This window comes from Ictidomys tridecemlineatus, chromosome 6 (assembly GCF_052094955.1).
Source record: "Ictidomys tridecemlineatus isolate mIctTri1 chromosome 6, mIctTri1.hap1, whole genome shotgun sequence".
NCBI classification, from domain to species: Eukaryota; Metazoa; Chordata; class Mammalia; order Rodentia; family Sciuridae; genus Ictidomys; species Ictidomys tridecemlineatus.
In genome coordinates, this window is record NC_135482.1 from 73,758,391 (window position 1) to 73,774,624 (window position 16,234).

The 16,234-nt window shown below is 33.3% G+C and overlaps 1 protein-coding gene across 6 annotated transcripts in view; it reads right to left on the reverse strand.

Moving 5' to 3' along the window:
* Redic1 (regulator of DNA class I crossover intermediates 1) overlaps positions 1-16,234 on the reverse strand; it is a 79,781-nt gene that overhangs the window by 35,520 nt on the left and 28,027 nt on the right. For 5 of the 6 annotated variants that reach the window (XM_040280807.2, XM_021732218.3, XM_078014896.1 and 2 more), the window contains 4 exons: positions 8,117-8,249; positions 7,653-7,701; positions 6,535-6,723; positions 3,437-3,552 (listed from right to left, as the gene is read on the reverse strand). In XM_040280807.2, coding sequence (XP_040136741.2) covers positions 3,437-3,552; positions 6,535-6,723; positions 7,653-7,701; positions 8,117-8,249 — 487 coding nt within the window. Of the gene's footprint in view, positions 1-3,436; positions 3,553-6,534; positions 6,724-7,652; positions 7,702-8,116; positions 8,250-10,144; positions 10,327-16,234 lie in introns of those variants that run through there. The other variant, XM_078014895.1, reaches the window with a different exon arrangement.

Here is a 16,234-nt window from a genome sequence, read left to right on the forward strand (position 1 = left end):
GGGTCTCTAGTTTTATTCCTAAGTCCTTAATTCATTTTGAGTTGAGTTCTGTGCATGATGAGAGATAGGGGTTTAATTTCATTTTGTGGCATATAGATTTCTAGTTTTCCCAGCACCATTTGTTGAAGAGGCTATCTTTTTCCAATGCATGTTCTTGGCACCTTTGTCTAATATAAAATAATTGTAGTTTTGTGGGTTAGTCTCTGTGTCCTCTTTTCTGTACCATTGGTCTACCAATTTGTTTTGGTGCCAATACCATGCTGTTTTGTTACTATTGCTCTGTTGTATAGTTTAAGGTCTATATAGTGATGTCACCTGCTTCACTGTTCCTGCTAAGGATTGCTTTAGCTATTCTGGGTCTCTTATTTTTCCAGATGAGTTTCATGATTGCTTTTTCTATTTCTATGAAGAATGTCAATGGAATTTTGATCACAATTGCATTAAATCTGCATAATGCTTTTGGAAGTATGGTCGTTTTGATAATATTAATTCTGCCCATCCAGGAGTAAGGTAGATCTTTGCATTTTCTAAGATCTTCTTTGATTTATTTCTTTAGGGTTTCTGTTATTTATGTGTGTGTGTGTGTGTATATATATATATATATATATATATATATATATATATCTTTCACCTGTTTCGTTGATTCCCAAGTATTTTATTTTATTTTATTTTTGAGGCTATTGAGAATGGAATAGTTTTCCTCATTTCCCTTTATGAGAATTTGTCACTGATATACAGAAATGCCTTTGATTTATGGGTGTTGATTTTATACCCTGCTACTTTGCTGAATTCATTTCCTAGTTCTATAAGTTTTCTGGTGGAACTTTTAGAGTCTTATAGGTATAGAATTATATCATTAGCAAATAGTGCCAATTTGAGGATGTGGAGAAAAAGGTACATTCATATACTACTGGTGGAACTTCAAATTGATGCAGCTAATTTAGAAAGCAGTATGAAGATTTCTTGGAAAATTGGGAATGGAACCACCATTTGATCCAGCTATCCCTCTCCTCAGTCTATACCCAAAGGACTTAAAACAGCATAGTACAGGGACACAGCCACATCAATGTTTATAGAAGCACAATTTACAATAGCTAAACTGTGGAGCTAACCTAGATGCCCTTCAATAGATGAATGGATTTAAAAATGTGGCATATATGCACAATGGAATATTACTCAGCAATAAAAGAGAATAAAATCATGGCATGTGCAGGTAAATGGATGGAGTTAGAGAAGAAAATGCTAAGTGAAGTTAGCCAATCCCGCCCTCCCCCCCAAAAAATGCCAAATGCTTTCTCTGATATAAGGAGGCTGATTCATAGTGGAATAGATGAACTCTATATAGGGCAGAAGGGTGGGAGGGGAAAGTAGGGGGCATGAGGTAATTAATGATGGTTGAATGTGATGAGCATTTTTATTTTATTTTAGTACATGTATAAAGACAGGAATTGGTGTGAATATGCTATGTATACAACCAGAGATACGAAAAATTGGGCTCTATATATGTAATAAGAATTGTAATGCATTCTGCTATTCTATATAAATAAAATAAATAAATAAAATACTGATGAAAGAAACTGTAGATGACACACAAAAATCTGAAAGAACCCCTAATGTTCTTGGATTGAAAATACTAATATTGTTAAAATGTCCATACAATCCAAAGTGATCTACAGAAAATACCAATGTCATTTTCTGCAGAGCTATGAAAAAAAAACAATTCTGAAGTTCATATGTATAAAATATAGCCAAGACAATCTTGGGCAAAAAGAACAATGCTGCAGGTATCAAAATACCTGATTTCAAGACATATTACAGAGACACAATAAACAACATGAATAATGGAATTTGCATAAAAACAGACACATCAACCAATGGAACAGTACAGAGATTCCCAAAATAAACTCTATATCTACAGTCAATAGATTCTCAACAAAGACACCAAAACAAAGGATAGTCCTTTCAGTAAATGGTGTTGGTAAAACTGGATATCCACATTTAGAAGACTGAAACTTGATCCTATACAAAAATCAACTCAAGATCAATATAAAAATACCTAAATGTGAGACTTGAAACTCTGAAAACTACTAGAATAAAATGGAAAAATCTTTAAGACACTGGTGAAGGCAATAATTTTTCTGGATAGGATCCCAAAAGCATAGGAAACAAAAGCAAATATTAAAAAAAGGGACTAAACTAAGAAGCTTTTGCAAAGTAAAGAAAACAACCAACAGTCATGAGAAAATCTACAAAGTGGGAGAAAATTCTTGCCAAAGTATTCATCTGACAGAGGGTTAACACCAACCATATAAATGCAAATAAAAAAATATAACAAAAAAGCCAACTAGAAACTCAGCAAATTATATGAATAGACACTTCACTAAAGAAGAAATATAAATAGTAAACAATGATATGATAAAGTGCTATAATATCATTAGTTAACAGGGTAATAAAAATCAAAACTACAATGAGATATTGTCACCCTAGTCAGAATGGCTATTATCAAAAAATAAATGCTAACAAGAAGGTAGAAAAAAAGAAACATTTATATATTGGTGATGTATAAGTAAATCCATGCAGTCATTATGGACAACAGAAAGTTCCTCCAAAATCTTAAAAACAGATCTATCATTTGATCTACCCATACAAAGAAAATAAAATCAGTATATCAGAAAAACCTGAATGTCCATGTTTACTGCAACACTATTCACAATAGCCAAGATACAGAATCAGCCTACATGATTTTCAACAAAAGAATAGATAAGGAAAAATGTGACACACACATATAAACACTCTCTCAAACATATTTGTGTGTGTGTCGCGCGCACGCATAAATAAAGGGAGTAGTTACCCAGCTAAAAACTAGAAGAAAGTCCATCTTTCACAACAAAATTGGAGAACACTGTGTTGAATGAATTAAGCCATAAAGAAAAGTACTGTATGTTTTATCTTACATGAGCACATTAATAAAATTTGACTTGGGAGTACAATTATGAGATTACTAGATATCATGAAGGGTTTAGGGTAGAGAGCATAGAAAAAGGAAAGTTGGGTTTGATCAGTACATATACTGAGTGTATAAAAACATCACTGAGGGACTGGAGTTATGGCTCAGTGGTAGATCACTTGCCTAGCACATGCAAGGCACTGGGTTCCATTCTTAGCATCACATAAAAATAAATAAATAGAATAAAGATATTGTGTCCAACTACAACTAAAAAATAATTAAAAAGAAAATATCACACTAAATTCCATTAATAGATAAAATTAATAACTGTTAGTAAAAATAAAAAAGAAAAAAATTACTTAACATTTTTTTAGAAATATTACTTAGGTCTGTTTATAATACTAATGACTATTTTTGTTCATTAAGATTAGATTAATAACTGAGAGTAGAGAATCCTACATCTTCATTTTCTTCAGCATCTTTGCTTACCTGTTTAATCTTTCAAATAACGTTCCAAATTGTGCTAGTTTATATGATGAACTGAGATCATCTTGACTTTCATTTATTTTAGAAACCAAAGAATTAGAACAATCCACACTGTTGAGCTAGAAAAATGGAAAAAACATTAAAATAGTAAATGTACATACATGGAATTTCACTTGCTCACAAAAAATGTCATTTAAGTGAACAGCATCTATATTCAGAAATGCATCTTTTAGTCTAATAGAAAGTAATTTTAGTTCCTTTTGAAAACAAATACTGTTCTAACAATGGCCACCATAGCACAATAAAGGTGAAAGCCAGCAACAAATTAATATCAGTATTTAAATGATTGTTAAAATAAGAGAGTTAATACTATGGTGAACTAACATTTTCTCAGTTAAAAAAAAAGATTATAAAAATAAACAAACACACAGAACACCAGAATCTTGAATGACTAAACATTAAGTTTCTGATAGAAAATAGTAGTTTGTTTCAAGGAATCAGCTACACTGGTCTCAGTTCTTCCATTTACTGTAATTTTAGACTACTACTTTAATTTTTCTGAATATCAATATCATTCAGTAAAAAGTAGGGATAAGAGTATGAAGACTATTAAAGCATAAAAAACATCTATTTGTTAGTGTGGAAAGTTCTATATAAACTTACTTTATTTTGACCCAACACTAATCTATTCAGTAAGGATAATTTATAACTGTAGTATATTTCATTTTAAACCCAGGAATAATAAAAATGAGAAGTCCAAAGACAATCAATTACAAAAACAGAAAACAAAAAGAGCAGAGTTGAGGTGGTAGTGGTGGTGAGCACCTGCAATCCCAGCACAGAAACATAAGGATCACTTTAATGTAGGAGTTTGAAGATCAACCTGGCCATATAGTAAGACCCTATCACAAAAATTTAAAAATAAAAAAAGGAAAATTGAGAAACTGAATGTCTTTGGAAAACAAACAAATAAACAACATACAAAGACCAAAGTCAGAAGATGGCTAACAAATATATCTCAGTCTCAAAACAGTGACAGAGGAGCAGAAACAAAGTTAACTTTGAAGTGAGAAATAAAAAAACCAAAAGAGGAGTGGAGGGGCAGAGTACTTGCTGGGCATGCATGAGGCTCTAGATTTGACACCCAGCACCACAAAAGAGAAAAACAGAGAAAGAAGAGAATATTTCATTTTAATTTTTCTTGCTTTTCTAGAAATCTTCACAAATAATCTATTAAATATTTTTCTAAGAACAAAAAATATGACTACAATGTGGAAAAGGACATTAGCTTCTCTTTCCAGTCTTCTACCATAGTAGGTATGTTATTTACCTATTTGGAATTAATTGCTAATCTATAGTGTATAATATGTAACAGGTAAGGAAGAGATTGGTTACATAGAAATTACAGTGTTTTATTCTCCATCTTACAAGCTAATAGAGCAAGGATAAGTTACAAATTAATCTACAATGGGAGAAAAAGGTTGAATGTTTTCTTTAATATGTGGAAGCTAATCCACAAAAGGTGGGGGGGAGGGCAGAAATAGAGGAAGTTCAGTGGGATTAGACAAAGGGGAATAGAGAGAACGGAGGAGGGATAGGAAAACAAAAAACAGTGGAATGAATCTGATGTTATTTTCTTATATACATACATGAATACACCACAGTGAGTGTCACCATTAATTAATTTAAAAAATAAACATAATCATGGGAAAATAGCAGAAAGCTCAATAAAGGAAAGGGAGGAGGGGTGGGGAAAGGGAAAGTAAAGGAGAGATACTGGGGTCCTAATTGGAATAAGACATATTCCATGCTGATATAATTATATCAAAATGGATTCTACCAATATGTATAACTAAAAAGAACCCATCAAATAAAATTTTAAAAATAAAAAACAAATGGGTTGTTGAATATCCTTCATTGCATCATTCAAAAATTATTAGGTTCTTTAATTTTTTTCATTTCTCTTCAAGAAACAGCAAAACATCGTTTAATAAACACTTAAAATCATCATAATTAACTATATTATGTTATATTTAACTATAATATAGTATTTAACTAAAATTATTTATGAACTTATAAATCATAAATTTATTATAAATTTACTTATAGATAATGTACATATGAATATGGTATAAACCACTGCAAGCTAAAAGTTGGGAGAAATTTAAAATTAATATCCCTGTTAATAAAACATAATGCTTATATAGCCATTTTCTTCATTAACATTGTACATTAGTATAGTAACTTCAATAATTTAAATTTTTGACTCTATATATATTTAGTAAATCATTCCCTTATATGTTCTATGACAAACATATATTAGAATTTGGATTTTTTAAAATTTTAACTGTAGAAAACTGTGATTAAGTATTGTAGTATCTGCTATGTAATATTGCCACATATTTCTATATATGTAGCTGGGTGAGAGGGCATATGCCTGTAATTCCAACAACTCAAGAGACAGAGGCAGGAGGATTACAAGTTTGAAGCCAGCCTCAGAAACTTAGTGAGGGCCTTTTTCAAAGTAAAAAGCAAAGAGGGCTGGGGATATAGATCAGTAGTAGAGTGCGTCTAGGTTCCCAGTACCACCACCACACACACACACAAAAAAAAGAATAAATTTGTACATTAATTGAAGTACTCATAAACAGATGTCATTCTTTAAATCATAAAACCAATCAAGCCACCACAACTCATACTTTAAGACACTAACTACTATGTCATCACTGAGACTATGTCATCACAGGATGCCTTCTATATCATGCAAACTGAGTTGCCATGACATCTATAAAATATTGACTTACAGTGATCATAACATAAACTGCTATAAAACAGACTGAACTATTTTCAACTTTACTATCAATAATTTTCTAAAATAAATGATAATTTCTAAGGTAGTGAAGAACATTCCTTGGTTTTCTATTCATAATTTTCTAGAGCACAGAAAATTTAGCTTTTGATCTAAGAGGAATGAATCATCCTTAATTATCTTCTAATTTGGTACAATTTGGTACTTCTAATCTGTACCAATTTGCAGGCTACACTTTTAAAATCTATAAAAAACTGAAGAAGTATATGATAAAAATAAAATTCAAAGTTACCTTCCCATCTTGCTTTTTTTCATATACAAGTTTCTGAGGACTAGATGTTATTCTGGGAATTAAATTTTGTTTTGGAATATGTCTGTGAGAAGGTAATTCTGCTGAAAAAGATGGTGGAGTAAAATTGCACTTTTCTATTCTGCTGAACTGAGGTTCAAACATACTGTATGAGTTCTTCACTTGAGATAACTATAAGAAAAAAATATAAAATAATTTAAATACATATTACCTAAAGAAGTCAAAATAGTACAACCAAAATAAGTGAAAAGGGCATAGGTTGCAGGGGAAAACGTCCTAAGGAAAGACAAGCCAGCATTAATTGACACGATTTATTAATATGAGAGAAATTATTAACTAAGATATTACTTAGGAACTCCTTTCCCTTTGCTTTTCCCACCCATATTGCCCTCCAAACACAAGCTTCATTCCCATATGCTATCCTCTAATGAAAGAAAATCTGAGTTCCATCAAACCACAAAGTAGATGACAAGATTTACAAAGGTTTTTTTTTTTTTGGTTGTTATTTTGTTTTGTTTTGATTTTAGTATCATTGCTATTCTCTTTCTGGTCTGGTTTAACTCTGACAATTCAAAGAAAGGAAAGAAGAGTTAATAAGAAGGCACTGGACATTAAACAAAATTTCAAGATTTAATAACAATCTATGTACTTCTATTGATTAAAATTTTATTTGCTAAAATCTAGTTTGTTATACTTTGAAAGAAAAATAATCTTGGGATTAAAGTGAGTATTAAACATTACAACTTGGTATAAAATAATCTTGTTATATGTTTGAAGAGATGAACTGCTCAATAATCATATGATAAGAACCCTTAAGTGAAATGTCTTTTACAGCTGTTCAGTAACAAGCACAATCAAATATTATTCACACATAAGCCTGGTCACATTATTGATATTACAAAGGGATTCTCATAAGGAATCAATTAAAATATACTAAGGTATTATTTTCCTACACTGAAAAGCTTTTAAAAGAATATTTTAAAAGTCTAACATTTTGTAAAAGGATAACTATTTTTCCCAAATATTCAAAATTTAAGATTATTCAGTAACATATCACAATTGTTAAAACAACTTAAAAATTTTACAAAAAAATATCTCACCTGAACTTGGCCAAGTTCTTCCTTGTTACCTAGTTTTTGATAGTGTATACTAATGAAAAGAAAAATTCAAGGTTAAAATTTAAACAACAATAAAAATGACTTCTTATATATTTAAAACTCTTAGTGTTCTACACAAGCATACAAAAACATGAAGAATTTTAATAAATCATTTGGGGTTATAATATGGCTGAGTTTTATAAAAATTATATTAATATTAGAAATAGACTTTTTAAAATTTGTTTTAATTAGTTACACATGACAGTGACATTTTTATGATAAGGAAAGTCAAAGTATGTGTACAAAATGATTCAGCCATTTGATAAAGGTTCTAACATTTTTATAATATCTATAATTAGATAAACAAAACAACTTGAAGGTAAGTACCTCATAATTTTATAAAGAATAAAACTGTTGATAATAACCAGTTTAAACATCTAATAATGTAAATAACAGCTGAAACTCACTTGTTTTCTACATCATCAAGGCAGAGTTTAGAAGGTGTACAATGAGGTGACATTGGAAGTTCTAATTCACATTTCTTTGGAAGCATTTTTATGTTGCTATTCATATTCACATGGAATGGTTTTTTTACAGTTTCTATAATGAAAATATTAGATTATAGTTTAAAAATAAAAACAAAATATTTCAAAGCACTACTTGATACATCATGTTAATTAAATAAATGTTCATCTTAGAAATGTTACTAAAAACACATTCTATACATGCTAGAAAAAGTCTTTACAATATTTACAACAAACACATATAATTAAAAACATCTTTTTCTTCCTTATTTTATATATACATCAAGAAAGAGGCCATGTTAATTTAGTTCTTCTTTTTATCTACTTCCAAGGCTTGCTTCATCACCCAACTATGTATTATTATATATTAATATAGCACCAAACATTTTCTCTCTCACTTTGCATACTTTATTGTACTTGATTGACTCCTGCACTAGATTTAGACTACATATAGAAAGTAGCCTTATCTCTCATTACAGTAGACATACTGTTTTGTCTGTGCAGTACTTTTACTTACTCTTTTAATATTTTTAGTTGTATATGGATACAAAATCTTCTTTTTTTAAAGTTTTCTTATGTGGTGCTGGGGATTGAACCCAGTGCCTCACACAGGTTAGGCAAGCATTTTATCACTGAGCCACAAATCCCATCCCTACCTACTCTATTGAGAAATGTTCTTATACCCACCCCAACTATCTAGTTCCAATGAAAACTATCCCTCTCTGTGCAAAATAATTGGTTTGGGGGCAGGCATTTATGCAAGGATGAACCAATAATGGAATCCTATACATTGGGTTTTAAGTGTGTTCCACTGCTAAGATACAGCACCAGTAGCAAAAGGCAACACTCTTCCATAAAAATGTAAAATGAGAGAAAGAACTTTCAGTCTTTCTGGATGGCAAACCTAGGAGGGGTGAGAATTATTAGTTTCTTAAGGCCAGGTGTTGAGCCTTAATGATGATGACTATCCAAGAGAATAAAAATAATACCTTAAGAAAAAAGGAATTCTATTAGTATGTAAATCCTTGATTCAGGCAGTCTGAGACCCTTTGCATCATCACTCTTCTTTTTACTTAAATATATAAATATAGTTCTTTTTAAATTCATCATTAGCACCCATGAATTAAGACTAATAAAGTCTTGTTTTCTATTTTGCCCCAATATAGTATTAAGTGATAAGTAATTCAACAAATATATGTTTAATGAATAATTGTCAAAAGTGATGGGGCTTAGCATATATTATCCCATGGAACCTTATCATTTGAAAACTGCAGAAGTAGGAAGATCACTATTAGCTTCCTCTTTTCTCCCTAAAGCAGGCCTCACAACTTAAGATTTTTCTGACCTTTCCCCAAACAGGGTCATAAAAATCTCATTTAAGAGGTACCCGCCTAAGGTACCAAAATGGTAGAATAAAGAAAGTCACTTTCTTGGTTGTTCCATGGTGTGAAAGACAAGTGACTTCTCAGCAAGATGGGTGGAGAAAAACAGAGAAGCTTTACTGGGAATTAATTCTGGACATTTAAAGCAGATCAGAACTCAGGAGGTGGATAAAATAAAGAAAAAATCCCAGCACTGTGCATCACTGGCAGGGACTGCTGGAAAGATCCTCCTTGAAAAATGTAGAGGGATAAGTCAATTAAAAAAAAAAAACTCAGCATGTCTGGGTACCAAGAGATTAGGGATCAAAGACACTTCCTGACTGAACAGAGAGGTGCTCTGCACAATATCCTCATGCAAGGAAAAAAGACCCATTCTCCTAGAAGTGTGAGAGGACAAAGGAAGAAACCATTTTGCTACTGTGGTGTGGGATGGGCAGCTAGGAGAGCCATTTACTGGCTAACCCAAGTTTGGCCAGAAAGACAGGCCCAGCACACTGACACCTCAGGACACAGAGTGTCCCTAAGTTACCAGGAGAAAATAAACATGAGAAGGGTTTACACAGGGTAATACATGTCAGGGGAAACCCACCTGGCTCCCTACCCATCCCCTCCAGATTGGCTGCTTGAAAAATCACTAGGAAGAGGTGTCCAATTGGGAATTTTGAAGGGCAAGATTTATTTGGTTTGGAGACTAAACCTGAAAGACCAAAAAACACATGAGTGACTGTGGGGACATAGGATTGGCTCCTCCACTATGCTAGTGGAGCCCAGGGGAGATCCCTGGGGGGCAGTATTTCAGTTGTTGAACTGCTGAGCTTAGAATATATACAGATTTAAAATCTTCAGACCAACTGCCATTCAGTGAAGAACCTGGAGCCTACACTCCATCTCCAGGAGCTCCTCCAACAGGATTTTCCATCACACTCCAGTAACCCAACAGAACACAACTGGGAAGGAAAACTGAAAATCATTCGAACTCCAACAGAAATGATTCTTTAAGACTTTTAAATTTTACTTTTTTTCTTTTTTTTTTTATCTAAACTTTTCAACTTACCTGATTGGATCATGGATGCTTACACATATTCATATCTATTTCTTCCTTCACCTTTCAAGCATTTTTCAAGGAAATTATTTTTCATGGATCAGCATTTTGAGGACTAGCACATTAATGCAGTATAACTCAGTTATGTTCTGGCATTCTTCTACTTTTTTGTAAAATGTTTGTTTTATACATTTTTCTCACATATCTACTTCTCTTAATTCTCTCTCTCTCTCTACTGCCTACTGCTAACAGCCAATCTCAATTAGTCTCTATTTCAATCTTCCTTTAATTTTTTTACTTCTATTTTCTCTCCTCCTCCCTCACAATCATAACTTCCTACATCACTTCAGTTCTATCACTGTTCATGACTAAGAATTGTAAATCCTTTGTAAATTTACTATTTTTCCTATGGGCAACAACTGATCATATAATTTCTGATTTTTATGTAAATTTACATTGTAGATCCCATAGAAGGAATTATTTGGTTCAATGATGCGCATTGTTTGCATTGATGGTTGTTATTATCAGACTCCCCCTGAAGATGAAGTACTAGAAATCTTCAGGAACATTATAAGTCAACAGGTAGAAACTCTCCTATCTCAAATCCATAATGTTACATGGGCAAACACACAAACAACATAAAAAAAACCAAGGGACCAAGAGGCCCAAATAAACCAAGATACTTCAATAACAATCCATGGACACCACAGTGGAAGAAAGTCAAAGGAGTTCATTGTTAAACTGATCAGTGAGGTCAAAAAACAATGTAAGGATGGTATCAGAGAGAAAATACCGAAAGTGAAGGATCACTTTAATGAAAAGATAACAGAGCCACATCAATGCACATTGTTATGAAAATGCCTAACATACAGATTAAGAATAGAATTTTAAAAGCTGCCAGAGAAAAGAGACAAACTACATTTAGAGGGAAACCTGTCTGGATCTGCAATGATTTCTCAAAGCTATAAGGGTTTGGAATAACAAATACCAAGCTCTAAAAGAAAACAGATGACCTGATCTGCACTCCACTGATGGGGCAGACACCCACCAGAGCTTAGCCTCTGGCACAGGACCGCCCCTTCTGACCAGCAAACTACCGAAGGAGGTCAAGCCTGGCAACTCAAATCCACCCACACTGGCCTATGCGGGACACAGGCTCACAGTAGGCCTGGGTCCACTCCTCCACCAGCAGGCACCCGCCAAAGCCCAGCCTCTAGCAAGGGACTGCCTCTTCCAATCAGCACACTACCGAGAGTCTAGGCCCAGCCTAGATCTGTCCACACTGACTTAAGTAGGACCAAGGTCCAGGGTAGGTCTGAATTTACAACCCACACACATCAACTGGGAGTTTAAGCCTAACCCACTTCCAGCTTGGGACACAGTAGTCATTGCCACAGCCTTACCAACACAGTAGCCCCTAACTTTTTGACAACAGACAGGGCCTGCAAGCAGCTGCATCTCACAGCAGGCATCCCAAAGAAAGTGTGCGGCCCACACTTTCAGCCCCATCTCTGTAAGATATTGCATCCATCTTGGGGAACCTTAACTATTATTTCAACTTACCTCTGCTATTTCTGCCACCAACTTTAGATACAGTAGCAAACAGTGAGGGACACCAACAGGGTCTGGAAGCCCAACATCAAGGTGAGGTACAAACTATCTGCATGGGTACTATGAAAATATAGGGAAGAAAATGTAATATCTCAGATCCACACTGCAAGAAATGAAGACACATAGAAAACATGAAAAAATAAGGGAGGAAAGTACCCCAAACAAACCAGGACACTCTAATAACAGAACCCATGGACAGCAAAGTTAATGAAATGTCAGAGTAGGAGTTCCAAAGGTTCATAATTAAAATGATCTGTGAATTAAAGAATTACCTAAATGAACAAATACAGGCAAAAAACTGATCCCTCCAACAAAGAGACAAGAGAGCAAACACAGGTAGCAAACAATGACTTCAAGAGTGAGATAGAGACTCTGAAAAAAAAAAACAGTCAGAAATCCTTGAAATGAAGGATACAATAAATCAAATAAAAAACTCAATAGAAAGCATAACCAATAGACTAGATCATTTGGAAGAAAGAACATCAATTAATGAAGACAAAGTATACAATCTGGAAAATAAAGTTCACCACACAGTGAAGAAAGTCAGAAACCATGAACAGAACATCCAAGAATTATAGTACAGCATCAAAAGACCAAATCTAAGAGTTATTGGGATAGGGGAAGGCACAGAGTTTCAAACCAAAGGAATGCACAATCTCTTCAATGAGATAATATTAGAAAATTTCCCAATATGAAGAACAAATTGGAAAACTACATACAAGAGGCTTACAGGACACCAAATGTATAAAGTTACAATAGATCTACACCAAGGCACATTATAATGAAAATGCCTAGCATACAGAATAAGGATAGAATCTTAAAAAGCCACAAGAGAGAGAAATAAGATCACATGTAGGGGGAGACCACTTTGTACCTCAGCAGATTTTTCAATCCAGACCCTCAAAGCCAGGAGATCGTGGAACAACATATACCAACCTCTGAAAGAAAATGGATGCTAATCAAGAATCTTATAACCAGCAAAACTAAGTTTTAGATTTGATGATGAAATAAAAGCCTTCCATGATAAACATGAGTTAAAAGAATTTACAACTAGAAAGCCTGCACTATAGAACATCCTCAGCAAAATATTTCAAGAAGAGGAAATGAAAAACAATGATGTAAATCAGCAGAGGTAGGGATTACACTAAAGGAAAATCTAATCAGAGGAAAAACCAAGTCATGTTAAATACCAAAAAATAAACAAAAATGGCTGGGAATACAAATCATATCTCAATAATAATAACCCTGAATGTTAATGGCCTGAATTTACCAATCAAAACACATAGACTTGCAGTTTGGATAAAAAAAAAAAAAGACCCAACAATATGTTGCCTCCAAGAGACTCATTTCATAGGAAAAGACACCCACAGACTGTGAAACATGGTATTGGCATCAAAACAGACTGGTAGACCAGTGGTACAGAATAGAGACCGAATAGACTAACAAACAAAACTACAATTATGTTAGACAAATGTGCCAAGAACATACATTGGAAAAAAATAGCCTCTTCAACAAATGGTGCTGGGAAAACAGGAAATCCATATGAAAGAAAATAAAATTAAACCCCTATCTCTCACCATGCACAAAACTCAACTCAAAATAGATTAAGGATTTAGGAATAAAATTAGAAACCCTGTGTCTAATAGAAGAAAAAGTAGGCCCTAATCTCTATCATGTGGGATTATGCCCCAATTTCCTTCATAAGACTCCTTTGGTGTAAGAATTAAAATCAAGAATCAATAAATGATATGGACTCAAACTGAAAAGTTTCTTCCCAGACAAAGAAACAATCTGTGAGATGAATAGACAGCCTACATCTCGGGAGCAAATCTTTACCCCTCACACATCAGACAGAGCACTAATCTCAAGGGTATGTAAAGAATTCAAAAAGTTAAACACCAAAAAAACAAATAACTCAATCAATAAAGGACCAAGAACCTGATCAGACACTTCTCAGAAGATGATATACAATCAATCAACAAACATATAAAAAAAGTTTATCATTGCTAGCAATTAGAGAAATGCAAATCAAAACCACTCTAAGATATCATCTCACTCCAGTCAGAATGGCAGCTATTATGAAGAAAAACAACAATAAGTGTTGACGAGGATGTGGGGGAAAAGGTACATTCAGACTTCTAGTGGGACGGCAATTTAGAGCAGCCAATATTGAAAGCAGCATAGAGATTTCTTGGGAATGGAACCGACACTTGATCCAGATGTCCCTCTACTCAGCCTATACCCAAAGGACTTAAAAACAGCATACTACAGGGACACAGCCACATCAATGTTTATAGTAACACAATTCACAATAGCTAAACGGTGGAGACAACCTAGATGCCCTTCAATAGATGAATGGATTAAAAAATGTGGCATATATGCACAATGGAATATTACTCAGCAATAAAAGAGTATAAAATCATGGCATGTCCAGGTAAATGGATGGAGTTAGAGAAGAAAGTGCTAAGTGAAGTTAGCTAATCCCCCTGCCACAAAAAAAATGCCAAATGTTTTCTTTGATATAAGGAGGCTGATTCATAGTGGGATAGGGAGAGGGAGCATGGAAGGAATAGATGAACTCTAGATAGGGCAAAGGGGTGGGAGGGGAAGGGAGGGGTCATGGGGTTAGAAATGATGGTTGAATGTGATGATCATTATTATCCAAAGTATATGTATGAAGATACGAATTGGTGTGAATATACTTTTATACAACCAGAGATATGAAAAATTGTGCTCTATATGTGTAATAAGAATTATAATGCATTCTGCTGTCATATATAATTTTAAAAAAAGAAAATGGATGTCAACCAAGAATACTATACCCAACAAAATAAAGCTTCAAAACTTACAATGAAATAAAAACTTTCAATGATAAACAAAAGCCTGCATTGCAAAACATACCTAATAAAATATTTCATTAAGAAGAAATGAAGAATAAAAGTGAAAACCAGCAAAGGCAGGACCTACACTATAAGATAATCAATCAAAGGAAAAACTAATTAAAATTGAAAAACAGAAATAAATCAAAATTTCAGGAAATAAAAATCATTTCTCAATAATAACATTGACTATAAATGGCCTAAACTCAACAATCAAAAGACACAGACTAACAGATTGGCTCAAAAAAAAAAAAAACAATATGTTGTCTCCATGAGACTCAACTCATAGGCAAAGACACCCACAGACTGAAGGTGAAAGGATTGAAAAAACTGATTATTCACATGAATCTCATAAATAAGCAAGGGTTTCTATACTCATATCAGATAAAGTGGACATCAAGCCAAAGTTAATCAGAAGGGACAAAGAAAGACATTTTTAAGGGAACTATACATCAACAAGACATAACAACTGAAAATATTTATGCCCCAAACAATGGAGCATCTACATACAACAAACAAATCTTTCTCAACTCAAGTTCACTAATTAGATAGAGAATAACACAATAATACTGGGTGACTTTAACAAAACTCCCTCATCACTGTATAGATAGATCCTCCAAACAAAAACTAAATAAAGAAGTTATAGAATTAAAAATACAAATAATAATTTAGACTTCACAGACATATAAAATATTTCATCCATCAGGACTGAATACACTTTCTTCTTGGCAGCCCATGAATCCTTCTCTAAAATAGATAATATCTCAGGCCACAAAGCAACTCTTGCAAATACAAAAAACTGAGATAGTACCTTGCATTTTGTCAGATCATAATAGAATGAAATTAGAAATCAATGATAAAATAAAGAGTAGAATCTACTCTAACACCTGAAGAGTAAATAACATACTACTGAATTACCTATAAATAGCAGAAGAAATCAGGGATGAAATAAAAAAAAATACTTAGAGGTAAATGAGAATAGCAGCACAACATATCAAAAATCTCTGGGAGACTATGAAGACACTGCTAAGAGGAAAGTTCATTGGACTGAGCTCATTTATTAAAAGAATAGAAAGTCAACAAATAATTAACCTAACATTACATCTCAAAGCCCTAGAAAAAGAAGAATAAATCAACACCAAAAGTA